This window comes from Neoarius graeffei, chromosome 1 (assembly GCF_027579695.1).
Source record: "Neoarius graeffei isolate fNeoGra1 chromosome 1, fNeoGra1.pri, whole genome shotgun sequence".
Lineage (NCBI taxonomy): Eukaryota > Metazoa > Chordata > Actinopteri > Siluriformes > Ariidae > Neoarius > Neoarius graeffei.
The window spans coordinates 124,004,462-124,018,361 of NC_083569.1; the positions used below are offsets into that span (position 1 = coordinate 124,004,462).

The 13,900-nt window shown below is 44.3% G+C and overlaps 1 protein-coding gene across 3 annotated transcripts in view; it reads left to right on the forward strand.

Moving 5' to 3' along the window:
- Nucleotides 1–13,369, forward strand: part of LOC132889736 (corticotropin-releasing factor receptor 2) — a 191,202-nt gene extending 177,833 nt beyond the window's left edge. For all 3 annotated transcript variants that reach the window (XM_060926535.1, XM_060926543.1, XM_060926552.1), the window contains exons 11-12: nucleotides 1,795–1,836; nucleotides 13,229–13,369. In XM_060926535.1, coding sequence (XP_060782518.1) covers nucleotides 1,795–1,836; nucleotides 13,229–13,369 — 183 coding nt within the window. The remainder of the gene's footprint in view (nucleotides 1–1,794; nucleotides 1,837–13,228) is intronic.
- The last annotated feature ends 531 nt before the right edge of the window (nucleotides 13,370–13,900 follow it).

The window sequence follows — 13,900 nt, forward strand, 5'->3', positions numbered from 1 at the left end:
TGGCTGACTGCCATGGCCACTGGTAAAAGGCCATGTGGGAGGTCAGTCATCACAGACTTAACAAATTCACTCCTGTTCTTTGTGTGAGAGCACCAAAGCCTGTTTTAAATGGACTAAAAAACTCTTTTGTAAGGAGAAACGTGTTCATGTAATGTTTCTGGAAGGAGTCTCCAGTGTTACTGCTGTAACAGTCAGAGGTGAACCTGGAACTTTAGGCTTTATGAGATCTTCAGGACAAAGGAGTTTACACTTCTTTGCAGTTTCTCTGTAGCATGACAACAACAACAACTTTATTCATCACACACTTGTGAAATTCCTCGCTGCATTTAACCCATCTGAAGCAGTGAACACACACATGTGAGCAATGAACACACACACATACACATACCCAGAGCAGTGGGCAGCCATGCTAACAGCACCTGGGGAGCAGCTGGGAGTTCAGTGCCTCACTCAAGAGCACCTCAGCCCAAGGCCATCCTATATTAACCTAACCGCATGTCTTTGGACTGTGGGGAAACCGGAGCTCCTGGAGGAAACCCACACAGACACGGGGAGAACATGCAAACTCCGCACAGAAAAACCCCTGCCGACTGCTGGGCTCGAACCCAGAACCTTCTTGCTGTGAGGCAACCGTGCTAATCACTTAAGGCCTCTGCATGCTCTTGCAACAAGGCTTTTGCAGATAGCTTTTCGCAGACAGTTGTAATTTATCGTTGAGCGGGGAGTAATAGGCGTGCGCGATGTTATTCACCGACACAACGCAAGGGGGCACGAAGTCGCGAAATCGCTAGGAGTAGTTGGTGGGTGTGGTTAGTGGAGTGTTTATCCTCCGGTTACTTATAATGACTAGAACTGGAGTCGTATAGATGTACGTACTTCCTCACTTCCTCGATCAACCGCTCTTCGTGCTGCTCCATCTTCGCTCGTGTTTTTAAAAATGGCGGTCGTGAAAACAAAACAAACTGGGAAAGTAGGGAAGCGGAAGTGCGTGTACAGCGGATGTAGAGTGGACCAATCGGAGCCCTCTTGTCTGCGAGGCTTCTGCGGTGGTCACAATTTTTGGGAGGTGCGCGCAGAGCGTCTGCAAAGGTGGGGGGGCTACGCAGACGCTGTCTGCGACGCCATCTGCGAGGACTGCGTTGTCAGCATAAATTGGCCTTTACACCACCGTGCTGCCCAATGACTGTTTATACAACATTAAATATGTTAATTAAAACAAGTTTTAAAAATGTGATCAGAGGCAAATGCCTATGATGTAACACACTTTGGACTGTGCTGTTAAACAAAGGTAGAGACAGATATAGAGACAGAAAGGCAGATGGATGGAGACAGACAGAGAGACAAAGATATAGATAGACAGGCAGACAGAGCTATAGATAGAAACAGACAGACAGATGCGCAGACAGAAATACAGACAGAGGCACAGACAGACAGAAATAGCCAGAGATAGCCAGATAGACATACAGAGACGGAGGCACACACACAGATAGACAGAGAAACAGACAGATAGAAAAACAGACAGAGACACAGACAGACAGATTTTAGCTTGTAATGAGCCAGTTCCACAAAAAGTAACTTTTTAAGGATATTTTTTAAAATGGATTTTGCATTGATTCACATATGGGGCTCAGCGTTAGAGATGGAGGGATGCAGGGCTCTGTTTCCATCGGGATCGTTTCTATTGATCAGACGATTAGAAGATGATTTGCAGAATTTTACATATAAATGTTACAGTTGTTTAGCTGTGTGTGTGTGTGTGTGTGTGTGTGTGTGTGTGTGTGTGTTTCTCTACAGGGTTTCTTCGTCTCTGTGTTTTACTGCTTCCTCAACGGTGAGGTGAGTCCACACTGAAGTTCATTTCACGCTGCGGTGGCTGCTCCGGTTTAAAAAAAAAAAAGCCACACCATTACCAAAGGGCAACACTCATTATTACCAGGGGAGGATATTTACTTATGTGCGTGCGCACACACACACACACACACACACACACACACACACACACGCCAAGGTGCAGAGTCTCTAATTATCTCCAGACTAATAACAATAACCAAATGTCAGCAGAACTGGAATATTTATAATGCAATTAGAAATGACATTAGAGACACATTTTGGTCATGAATGTGGCCTGCTATTAAACCTGAAACAGGGAATAAAAGCCTTTTGCACTTTCACTTTCAAACTTTTTACTTTATACATATTTTTAACAATACACACACAAGATGGCTGCAATGTTGGCTGCCAAAAAAATCTTATGCGAATGTGTGGTGTAATATCACACAAGTACGAACTGTACTCTCCATTTCCATGACGACGTTGCTTTATCATCTATATAAGCCATCACACAGTAACTAATGAGGAACTGTGGCATTAGTTGTGTTTGCTTTGTTTTCAAACTAGCAAACCATGTTTGTTATTTTCCCAAATGTTAAACATGCACTGATCACCATATAGCGTATATGGTATATGGGTGTCGTCCATTCTGACACAAGGTGCTCTGCCCAGCGGAGTTGCCCTTTGATCAGAAAATCCTCTATTCCTTCTATCTTGCATCACTCCAGCACATCTGCGTTTGGTATCCTGTTCCTCGATAAGATGCCACAGATCTTACGAAGGCGTCAGAGCTGTTGAATGAGACGACGATAGCAAGTCCAGCTTTCACTCCCATAAAGAAGCGTTGGCTATATGACTGTGTGTTACACAGTGATCTTTGTACTGAGACAGCTTCCTCAATCTGACCAAAGCCTGTGCTCTAGTCTGCCAAAGGCAGGACTAGCTTTGCCAATCTGAGCTGTGATCTCATCGTCAATGCGAGTGTAATATGTCCTTGATGTGGGTGGAGTACAGAAGCATGGCAGGCGGGAGCTGATGTTCACACACACACACTTTCTTTTCCTTATCTTCCTGCTTTTCAGCTTTACTCACTTGCTGCTCACACATGTAACACACACGTGTTCTGGTCAGAAGAGCTTCCCTCTCTCTGCTCTCTCCCTCCTTTTCGATCCTCTGTCACTGCAACAACACAGACACACAACATTAATTAACAACAGGTGCATTGACTTTGCCACTCACCTTCCCTGGTCCCGCCCTCCATTCACAAACTGACACTAGGCCACACCCCTGCTGCCACAGCAAGCATTCTGAGACAGGAGCCCACCTAGGTAGCGGAATCTCTGTACTACCTTCAGTGAATACGGTACATCACCTGGCAGCAGGGCGCTGTTCGGTGCAATGTGGCAGATGAACCCAACAGGGTCAGTGGCACACCACATGATGGCATGTGGAAAAGCCAATCAAATGGCCAATGGATGGCATCATTCGGCAAGTCAGTTGTCACTGCGGGGCAACTTCCATACCCGTCAGGTCTGTGGCACTTTTGTGCATTGCTTGGCATCAGGTCTGGAGGTCCAGAGAGACAACACGATGGGGGCATGACATTGTTTGTCTTACCTTACTGTGCAAGGTGTTTTGATAATAGAGAATAATAGTACAGTGGTGCTTGAAAGTTTGTGAACCCTTTAGAATTTTCTATATTTCTGCATATGACCTAAAACATCATTAGATTTTCACACAAGTCCTAAAAGTAGATAAAGAGAACCCGGTTAAACAAATGAGACAAAAATATTAGACTTGGTCATTTATTTACTGAGGAAAATAATCCAATATTACATATCTGTGAGTGGCAAAAGTATATGAAACTCTAAGATTAGCAGTTAATTTGAAGGTGAAATTAGAGTCAGGTGTTTTCAATCAATGGGATGGCAATCAGGTGTGAGTGGGCACCCTGTTTTATTTAAAGAACAGGGATCTACCAAAGTCTGATCTTCACAACACATGTTTGTGGAAGTGTATCATGGCATGAACAAAGGAGATTTCTGAGGGCCTCAGAAAAAGCGTTGTTGATGCTCATCAGGCTGGAAAAGGATACAAAACCATCTCTAAAGAGTTTGGACTCCACCAATCCACAGTCAGACAGATTGTGGACAAATGGAGGAAATTCAAGACCATTGTTACCCTCCCCAAGAGTGGTCGACCAACAAAGATCACTCCAAGAGCAAGGCGTGTAATAGTCGCTGAGGTCACAAACGACCCCAGGGTAACTTCTAAGCAACTGAAGGCCTCTCTCACATTGGCTAATGTTAATGTTCATGAGTCCACCATTAGGAGAACACTGAACAACAATGGTGTGCATGGCAGGGTTGCAAGGAGAAAGCCGCTGCTCTCCAAAAAGAACATTGCTGCTCATCTGCAGTTTGCTAAAGATAACGTGGACAAGCCAGAAGGCTATTGAAAAAATGTTTTGTGGACAGATGAGACCAAAATAGAATGTTTTGGTTTAAATGAGAAGTGTTATGTTTGGAGAAAGGAAAACACTGCATTCCAGCATAAGAACCTTATCCCATCTGTGAAACATGGTGGTGGTAGTATCATGGTTTGGGCCTGTTTTGCTGCATCTGGGCCAGGACGGCTTGCCATCATTGATGGAACAATGAATTCTGAATTATACCAGTGAATTCCAAAAGAAAATGTCAGGACATCTGTGCATGAACTGAATCTCAAGAGAAGGTGGGTCATGCAGCAAGACAATGACCCTAAGCACAGAAGTCGTTCTACCAAAGAATGGTTAAAGAAGAATAAAGTTAATGTTTTGGAATGGCCAAGTCAAAGTCCTGACCTTAATCCAGTTGAAATGTTGTGGAAGGACCTGAAGTGAGCAGTTCATGTGAGGAAACCCACCAACATCCCAGAGTTGAAGCTGTTCTGTACAGAGGAATGGGCTAAAATTCCTCCAAGCCGGTGTGCAGGACTGATCAACAGTTACTGGAAATGTTTAGTTGCAGTTATTGCTGCACAAGGGGGTCACACCAGATACTGAAAACAAAGGTTCACATCCTTTTCCCACTCACAGATATGCAATATTGGATCATTTTCCAAAATAAATAAATGGCCAAGTATAATATTTTTGTCTAATTTGTTTAGCTGGGTTCTCTTTATCTACTTTTAGGACTTGTGTGAAAATCTGATGATGTTTTAGGTCATATTTATGCAGAAATGTAGAAAATTCTAAAGGGTTCACAAACTTTCAAGCACCACTGTATGTGAGAGCTCACAAGACCAGACATTCCATGGCAGCTTGGCCGGGCAGTTCATGCTGCTGCTGCGGGCAACTCTGTCGCTCTGGTGTGGGCCTCGCAGCCCATCTGCGTTTCTGTGCTTCCTAATGAACAGTCATCTTCACTAGTGATGGATAGCTGATGACAACAACTGCCTTCAGTTGATTATCACCAACTGTCATGACTGGGTCTTGAAGCATATGGCCAGGTCTTGGTTGAACGATTACATCGGTTTTCATGATATTGATGGTATGGCCAAAGTGATTGGCTGCTCTGGCAAAGTTGTTCAAAATGCTCTGCAGGTACTCTTCAGCAATCAACCATGAAGAGGAGCACTCTTATGAGCATCAGCATGACCCTGGTACTTGATTTGAGGTGGCAAATGCTGAATACGTCCCCATCCATTCTGAACCGGATCATGATACCGCTATCACAGTTTTTGAAGGCTTCATAGAGCATTGCTGAGAAAGCAACACAAAATAGCAGTGGAGCCATAACACACCCTTGTTTAGTTCTCTTTGTCACCGGAAATGTTTCTGATGTTTTCTCATTGTCTTGTACTTGTACCTTCATGCCCTCATGGAAAGAATGGATGATCTTAATCACTTTTGGGTAGGCATCCAGTCTTTGCAAGGATCTTCCAAAGACCCTCGTGACTGACTGAGCCAGATGCTTTGGTGAGGTCAATGAAAACCATGTACAGGTCAAGATTTTGTTCTTTGCATTTTTCTTGAACTTGTCTGGATGCACACATCATATCAGTCATTTCCCGACCAAATCTGAAGCAGCACTGGCTTTCAGGGAAGGTTTTGTCAACATACTAGATGAGGTGACTTATGATAATTTGGGCCAGGATTTTGCCTGCAATGCTCAGAAGGGCTATGCCACGGTGATTATCACATATCCACCGATCACCCTTGTTCTTGTAAAGATGTACAATTGAAGCATCTTTAAAGTTTTGTGGAACTTCTGCTGCTATCCAAATCTGTTCATAAATTGGGCTAGTTCTTCAGTGAGCATATCACCACCATGTTTGAAAATCTCAGGAGGAATACTATTATCGCCAGGTGCTTTTCCACATGATAGCTGCTTTTATAGCTTTTCCTCAGTCATGGGGATTGTATCAAGTTCTTGAATCAATGGACTTTAAGGTAATTCATCTACTGCATCCATGGAGATAGTCGATGGGCAGTTGAGAAGATTTTTAAACTGCTGCACCCATCCTTCCGTTATGACCACTGGCTCTTTAATCAGAATTCTTCCTTCAAGGTCAAATAATGGAGTAGTCCATCTTGATGATGGCCCATAAACAGCCTTTAGTACATTGAAGGACTTTTTTGTGTTGTTGGCATCAGCACCTGCCTGTAGCTCATTAGATCTATTAGACTACCATTCGTTTCTCGGAGCTTCTTTGGTGTCTTTTGTTTTGCTTTGTTGTATTTGTTTTTTTCTTTGATGGTGAGTCTTTATTATCTATTTATTCGATGTGGAGCATTTGAGTTCTTTGAACAGAGTTGATTGAGTCATCATTTTTATCGAACCAGTCTTTATTGGTCCTTTTGACAAATCCATTCAAATCGGCTGAAGCTCAAAAGACTCTTGCATGTAGGTCTCCCCAGTGCTTGGTTACTGAATCGTAGTTGGTGTTTAAGATGCCTCTTAAGGCAGTTGAGGTGTTGGCACTGAGGGTTTGGCAACATCAAGCTTTTCGACTCATTTGACTTGCTGTTGTTGTTTCTCTTTAAATATGATGGAAGTCTTGCACTTCAGAAGAGCATGAACAGAAATGAGAGTCATTGCTCTAACAGGACGTGTGAGCTTGAAAAAGTGAATGTTGCCTAAAACCAAAAGGTGTCAGCATTAACTTTTTCTGCAGTTTGTGCTACAGTAGCTCTTCTGTGGGATTGGACCATATGAGCTAGCCTTCATGCTCTACACAAATCAGTGAGCCTTTGACACCCATGATCCTGTCACCGGTTCACCAGTTGTCCTTCTTTGGACCACTTTTGGTTGATACTAACCACTGCATACCAGGAACACCCCACAAGATGTCATTTTGGAGATGTTCAGACCCAGTCATCTCGTCACCACAATTTGGCCCTTGTCAAAGTCACTCAGATCCTTATGCTTGCCCATTTTCCCTGTTTCCAACACATCAACTTCAAGAACTGTCTGTTCTCTTGCTGCCTAATATATCCCACCCCTTGATAGGTGCCACTGTAATGAGATCTTCTTCTTCTTCTTCTTCTTTTGGCTGCTCCCGATTAGGGGTCGCCACAGCGGATCTTTCATCTCCATTGCTCCCTGTCTTCTGCATCCTTCTCTACCACACCTGCCACTTTCATGTCCTCTCTCTCACCACATCCATGTATCTTCTCTTTGGCCTTCCTCGTTTTCGTTTGCCTGGCAGCTCCATCCTCAACATTCTCCTTCCCACATGCTCTGCATCTCTTCTCAGGATGTGCCCATACCATCTCAGTCTCATCTCTCTTAGCTTAATTCCCAAGCTCTCCCTGATAACATTCCTGGTCATGTCCTGAGAGACTGTGCCGAGGAGCTCACAGATGTCTTTACAGACATCTTCAACATCTCGTTGAGCCAGGCTGTTGTCCCCATGTGCCTCAAAACCACCATTATCATCCCGGTCCCGAAGAAGCCGTCTCCCTCCTGCTTCAATGACTACTACCGCCCTGTCGCACTCACTCCCATCCTCATGAAGTGCTTCGAGCGGCTAGTCATGCGGCATATCAAGTCTGCCCTCCCCCCTGCCCTGGACCCTTTCCAGCTTGCATATCAGTCCAACTGTTCGACTGATGATGCCATCTCCACTGCCCTCCACTCAGCCCTCACCCACCTGGAGACAAAAGACTCATATGTCAGAATGCTGTTCATAGACTTTAGCTCAGCATTCAACACAATCATTCCTCAGCAGCTCATTCACAAACTGGACCAGCTGGGACTCAACACCTCCCTGTGCAACTGGCTGCTGGACTTCCTGATGGGGAGACCACATGCTGTACAGGTCGACAGCAACTCCTCCAGCACCATCACACTTAACACGGGGGCCCCCCAAGGATGTGTGCTGAGCCCCCTCCTCTTCACTCTGCTGACCCACGACTGCACACCAACATCCAGCTCAAATCTCTTCATTAAGTTTGCGGATGACACGACTGTGGTGGGTCTCATCAACAATGGCGATGAGACAATCTACAGGAGTGAGGTGAGCCGCTTGGCCATGTGGTGCAAGGACAACAATCTCCGTCTGAACGTGGAGAAGATGAAGGAGATTGTTGTGGACTTCAGGAGAGAGCACACCCAGCATGCTCCACTATCTATCGATGGTGCTGCAGTGGAGAGGGTGAGCAGCACCAAGTTTCTGGGTGTGCACATCTCTGAAGACCTGTCCTGGAGCAACAACACCGCATCACTGGCCAAACAAGCCCAACAGCATCTGTACTTCCTCTGCAAACTGAGGAGAGCAAGAGCCCCGGCCCCCATCATGCACATTTTCTACAGAGACACCATCGAGAACATTCTGACCAGCTGCATCACCATGTGGTACGGCGCCTGCACCGTGTCCTGCTGCAAGTCTCTGCAGCGCATCATGAGAGCAGCTGAGAGGATCATTGGTGTCTCTCTCCCTTCTCTAATGGATATTTATAACTCCCGCCTCACCCGCAAAGCCATCAGGATTGCAGGTGACCCCACCCACCCATCTCACAGCCTCTTCAGTCTGCTGCCGTCGGGGAGGAGACTGCGGAGTCTCCGGGCCAAAACCAGCAGGCTCAAGAACAGTTTCTTTCACCAGGCAGTCAGGAGGCTCAACTCCCTCCCTGTTCTGCTCCTCCTCCCCCCCCGGGCCCCCTGCCACAGATTCTGCTCACACACCCCCCACCCCCCCTTCAGCATCTGACATGTCATCCTCACAGTTCCCCCCCAACACACACACACGCACGCACACACATACATACATACATACATGCATACATCGTTCATTAACACACTGAACTCAGGGACCGCACATCTCACTTTACCTCGCTCATTTGCACTATTCCGCACGACCTCACCTTAACAGCTGCTAGTTTGTTTATACTGCTTATTTCATGTTTACCTGCTATACCTCAAGTGCCCTTGACTGTTTGTTTATTTGCACCAATTTACGTGTGTGTGTGTGTGTGTGTGTTTTGTGTGTGTGTGTGTGTGTATGTATATATGAGTGTTTAGTCTATGTCTAGTTCTTATCTAGTGTTTTATACTGTTTATATTGTCTGTTTGAGTGTTTAGTCTGTGTGTAGTTCTTATCTAGTGTTTGCACTGTTTATATTGTCTGAGTGTTTAGTCTATGTCTACCGTATTTTCTGGACTATAGAGCGCACCTGTATATAAGCCGCATCCGCTCTATTTTTAAAAAAAAATTTAAAAAAAGATATACAAGCCGCACCGGGCTATAAGCCGCAGATATCTATGTTGAAAAATTAGATATTTACTGCATGTACAGAACGATTTTGTACTGTAAATGTACATGTATGTACCTGAACAGATTCTTTCCGAACAGTGCCTTTTAACACAGGCAGCAACTTTGCTGATTAAAACGGAACAGAACCAAGAGAAAATAACCGGTATTTATTTACCTTCATTTCTCCTGTGTTTGAAACCACAAGTCACTTTAATCATCTTCGCTGGATTTGAAAATAATTACCAGTAAGTAATTTGTCGTGCGTGTTCTATCTGCTAAAGATCTGCTAATTCTTCTTTGCATTGATTTTTTGTCTATCTTATTTTTGATTCTGCTTCCGGTTAGAGCGCCCCTAGCGGTGGAAGAAAAATCCACAGAATAGCCGCACCTTTGTATAAGCCGCATGGTTCAAAACCTAGGAAAAAAGTAGCGGCTTATAGTCCAGAAAATACGGTAGTTCTTATCTAGTGTTTATACTGTTTATTTATACTGTTTATATTGTTTGTCTGAGTGTTTAGTCTATGTCTAGTTCCTATCTAGAGTGTTTATGCTGTTTGTTTTTTCAATTATTCTATTTTTATTTTTATTTATTGCATTGCCTGTTTGCACCGTGGGTCAGAGAGGACTGAAATTTCATCTGTGCTGTATGTCGAGCATGTATAGCATATTTGACAATAAAGTTGACTTGACTTGACTTGACTTGATGTGCTGTCCCTCTGATGTGCTCATTCCTTATCCTGTCCAACCTTGTCACTCCCATCGCAAACCTTAACATCCTCAACTCCGCCACCTCCAACTTTGCCTCCTGTCTCTTCGTTAAGGGTACGGTCTCCAATCCATACATCACAGCTGGTCTCACTACTGTCTTATACATCTTACCTTTCACTTTTGCTGGGACTTTCCTATCACAAATGACTCCCGAAATCCTTCTCCAACTGCTCCACCCTGCCTGCGCTCTCTCTCTCACCTCACTATCGCAGCCCCCATTTTCCTGCACAGTTGACCCCAGGTACTTGAATTCACCAACTTTCTTTACGTCTGCTCCTTGCATCTTCACTACACTCTCATCCCCATTCTCATTGATGCACATGTATTCTATTTTGCTCCTGCTCACCTTTATTCCTCTTTGTTCCAATGCATACCTCCATCTCTCCAAACCCAACTCAACCTCCTTTCTACTTTCACCACATATCACAATATCATCTGCAAACATCATGTTCCATGGTGACTCTTGCCTCACTTCGTCCGTCAAGCTATCCATCACGATGGCAAACAAAAAAGGACTCAAAGCAGATCCTTGATGGAGTCCCACCTTCACCTTGAACCATTCAGTCGTTCCAACTGCACACCTCACTGCTGTTTCACTGTTCTCATACATGTCTTGCACCACTCTGATATACTTCTCATTCACTCCACTCTTTCTCATACAATACCATAACTCATCTCTCGGCACTCTATCGCATGGCTTCTCCAGGTCTACAAACACACAATGTAGCTTTCTCTGGCCTTCTCTGTACTTCTCCATTAACATTCTTAAAGCAAAACTTGCATCCGACGTGCTCTTCCTTGGCATAAACTCGTACTGCTGTTCACAGATTGCTACAGCTCTTCTCAATCTTGCCTCCAATACCCTTTCCCATAGCTTCATGGTGTGGTTCATCAATTTTATCCCTCTGTAATTACTGCAGCTCTGTACATCTCCCTTATTCTTGTATATTGGGACTAGCACACTCTCCATTCATTCGGCATTTTCTCATTCTCTAGGATCTTATTAAACAATCTCGTTAGGAACTCCACAGCCGTCTCACCCAAACAGCTCCAAGCCTCAATCGGGATACCATCTGGTCCGACTGCTTTCCCAGTCTTCATTCTTTTCATGGCTGCCTTCACCTCATCCTTACTAACCAACTCTGCTTCCTGATTTGCTGTCTCCAATGAATCTGACCTTTTCTCTCTTGGATTCTCTTCATTTAATACATCCTCAAAGTACTCTTTCCACCTTCTTAATACACTCTCTTTGTTTGTCAGCACATTTCCATTTCCATCTTTCATCACTCTTACCTGCTGTACATCCCTCGCTTCCCTGTTTCTCTGCCTAGCTAGTCTGTACAGGTCTTTCTCTCCTTCTTTGGTCTCCAGTCTTTTGTACAACTCCTGGTATGCATCTGCTTTCGCCTTCGCTACACCTCTTTTTGCCTTCTGTCTCATCTCTTGTCACCTGCTTTCCTCGTCTCTCTGATTGTCCCAATTCTTCTTTGCTAGCTTCTTCTCTTTTATAATTTCCTGCACTTCTTTGTTCTACCACGTCTCCTTGTCTTCCTTCCTTCTTCCCGATGACCACCCTAGCACCTTCCTTGCTGCTTCTCTTACTAGTACAGCAGTAGTATCCCAATCTTCTGGCAGACTTCCATGACCACTCAATGCTCGTCTCATTTCTTCCCTAAACTCCTTCTGATGTTCAACCTCTTTTAGTTTCCACCACTTAATCTTCGGCTCCACTATTTCACGCCTCCTCTTTTTCACTTTCAAGCTCATCCTGCACACGACCACTTGATGTTGTCGAGCTACACTCTCCCCTGCCATCACTTTACAGTCTCCAATCTCCTTCAGGTTACCCCTTCTGCAGAGTATGTAGTCCACCTGTGTAGATCTTCCTCCACTCTTAAATGTCACCCTGTGCTGCTCTTTCTTCTCGAAGTATGTATTGACTATTGCCAGATTCATCCTCTTTGAAAAATCAAACACCATTCGCCCTTCCACATTTCTCTCTCTTACACCATATCTGCCCATCACGCCCTCATCTCCTCTGTTTCCCTTGCAAACATGTCCGTTGAAATCTGCTCCGATCAGCACGCGCTCCTCCCTCAGTATGCTTTCTCCCACTTCATCCATCTTTTCCCAGAAAGACTCTTTCTCTTCATTCTCACATCCAACCTGTGTAATGAGATAATTAGTGTTATTCACTTCATCTGTCAGTGGTCATAATGTAATGGCTGATTGTTGTGTCAGTGCTTGAGCAGTTTTTTTACATTACAGGTTTATTATTTTACAGCGAGGAATTGGCTTTCACATCTCGTGTGTAAAATGATAAAACATCTGAAATTCAGAGGATGGATAAATGATTCTAAATGTTTTATTTTACAATCACACACCAGCGGAAATGAATAATAATAAAAAAACTAGTATGCAGCTTCACTTATTAAATCCTGCCAAACTCAAGAGGAATCCTGGCTCTGTGATTAGGTGTGTGTGTGTGTGTGTGTGTGTGTGTGTGTGTGTGTGTGTGTGTGTGTGTGTGTGTTTGATTAGATATCCCCTGCTTTCTGACACAAGAGGTTTAAGATCACAAATTTCATTTGTATGTATGTTATGAGTTAGAATCAGCAAGGATGTTTCTGATCCCTGAGCTAATCAATAAAGTACAGTGAAAATAGCCAACACACACACAGACACACACACACACACACACACTTGAATAAATATGTTCTGTGTGCATCTGCATACATGTGAATGTATTTTCTTAAAGAACATTAAATTCCAAAAGAGCTGTTCTGCCAGCTTGACTCCTCTGTGCTTCCTGTTTTAAACTGTGTGTTATATTTACACGTGTCCCTGATGTAATTCTGTGTGTGGTGTGTGTGTGTGTGTGTGTGTTTTTCAGGTACGCTCTGCAGTAAGAAAACGTTGGCACCGATGGCAGGATAACCACGCCCTCCGTGTTCGGGTTGCCAGGGCAATGTCTATCCCAACATCACCAACTCGCATCAGCTTCCACAGCATTAAACATACTACTGCTGTGTGACACACACACACACACCTAGAATACACATACACACAAGTACACACTGTTACGCAAACAATGTTTACACACAAATAACAGGTAACACACACCCTTGTACACCTGAAATATATAACCCACACCCTGACACACCTGGAACAGGTAACACACACCCTTGTACACCTGAAGTAGATAACACACACCCTTACACATATGGAATAGATAACACACACCCTTACACACCTGGAACAGGTAACACACACCCTTACACACCTGGAACAGGTAACACACACCCTTAGACACCTGGAACAGGTGACACACACCCTTACACACTTGGAACAGGTGACACACACCCTTACACATCTGAAATAGATAACACACACCCTTACACACCTGGAACAGGTGACACACACCCTTACACACCTGGAACAGTTAACACACACCCTTACACATCTGAAATAGATAACACACACCCTTACACACCTGGAACAGGTGACACACACCCTTACACACTTGGAACAGGTAACACACACCCTTGTACACCTGAAGTAGATA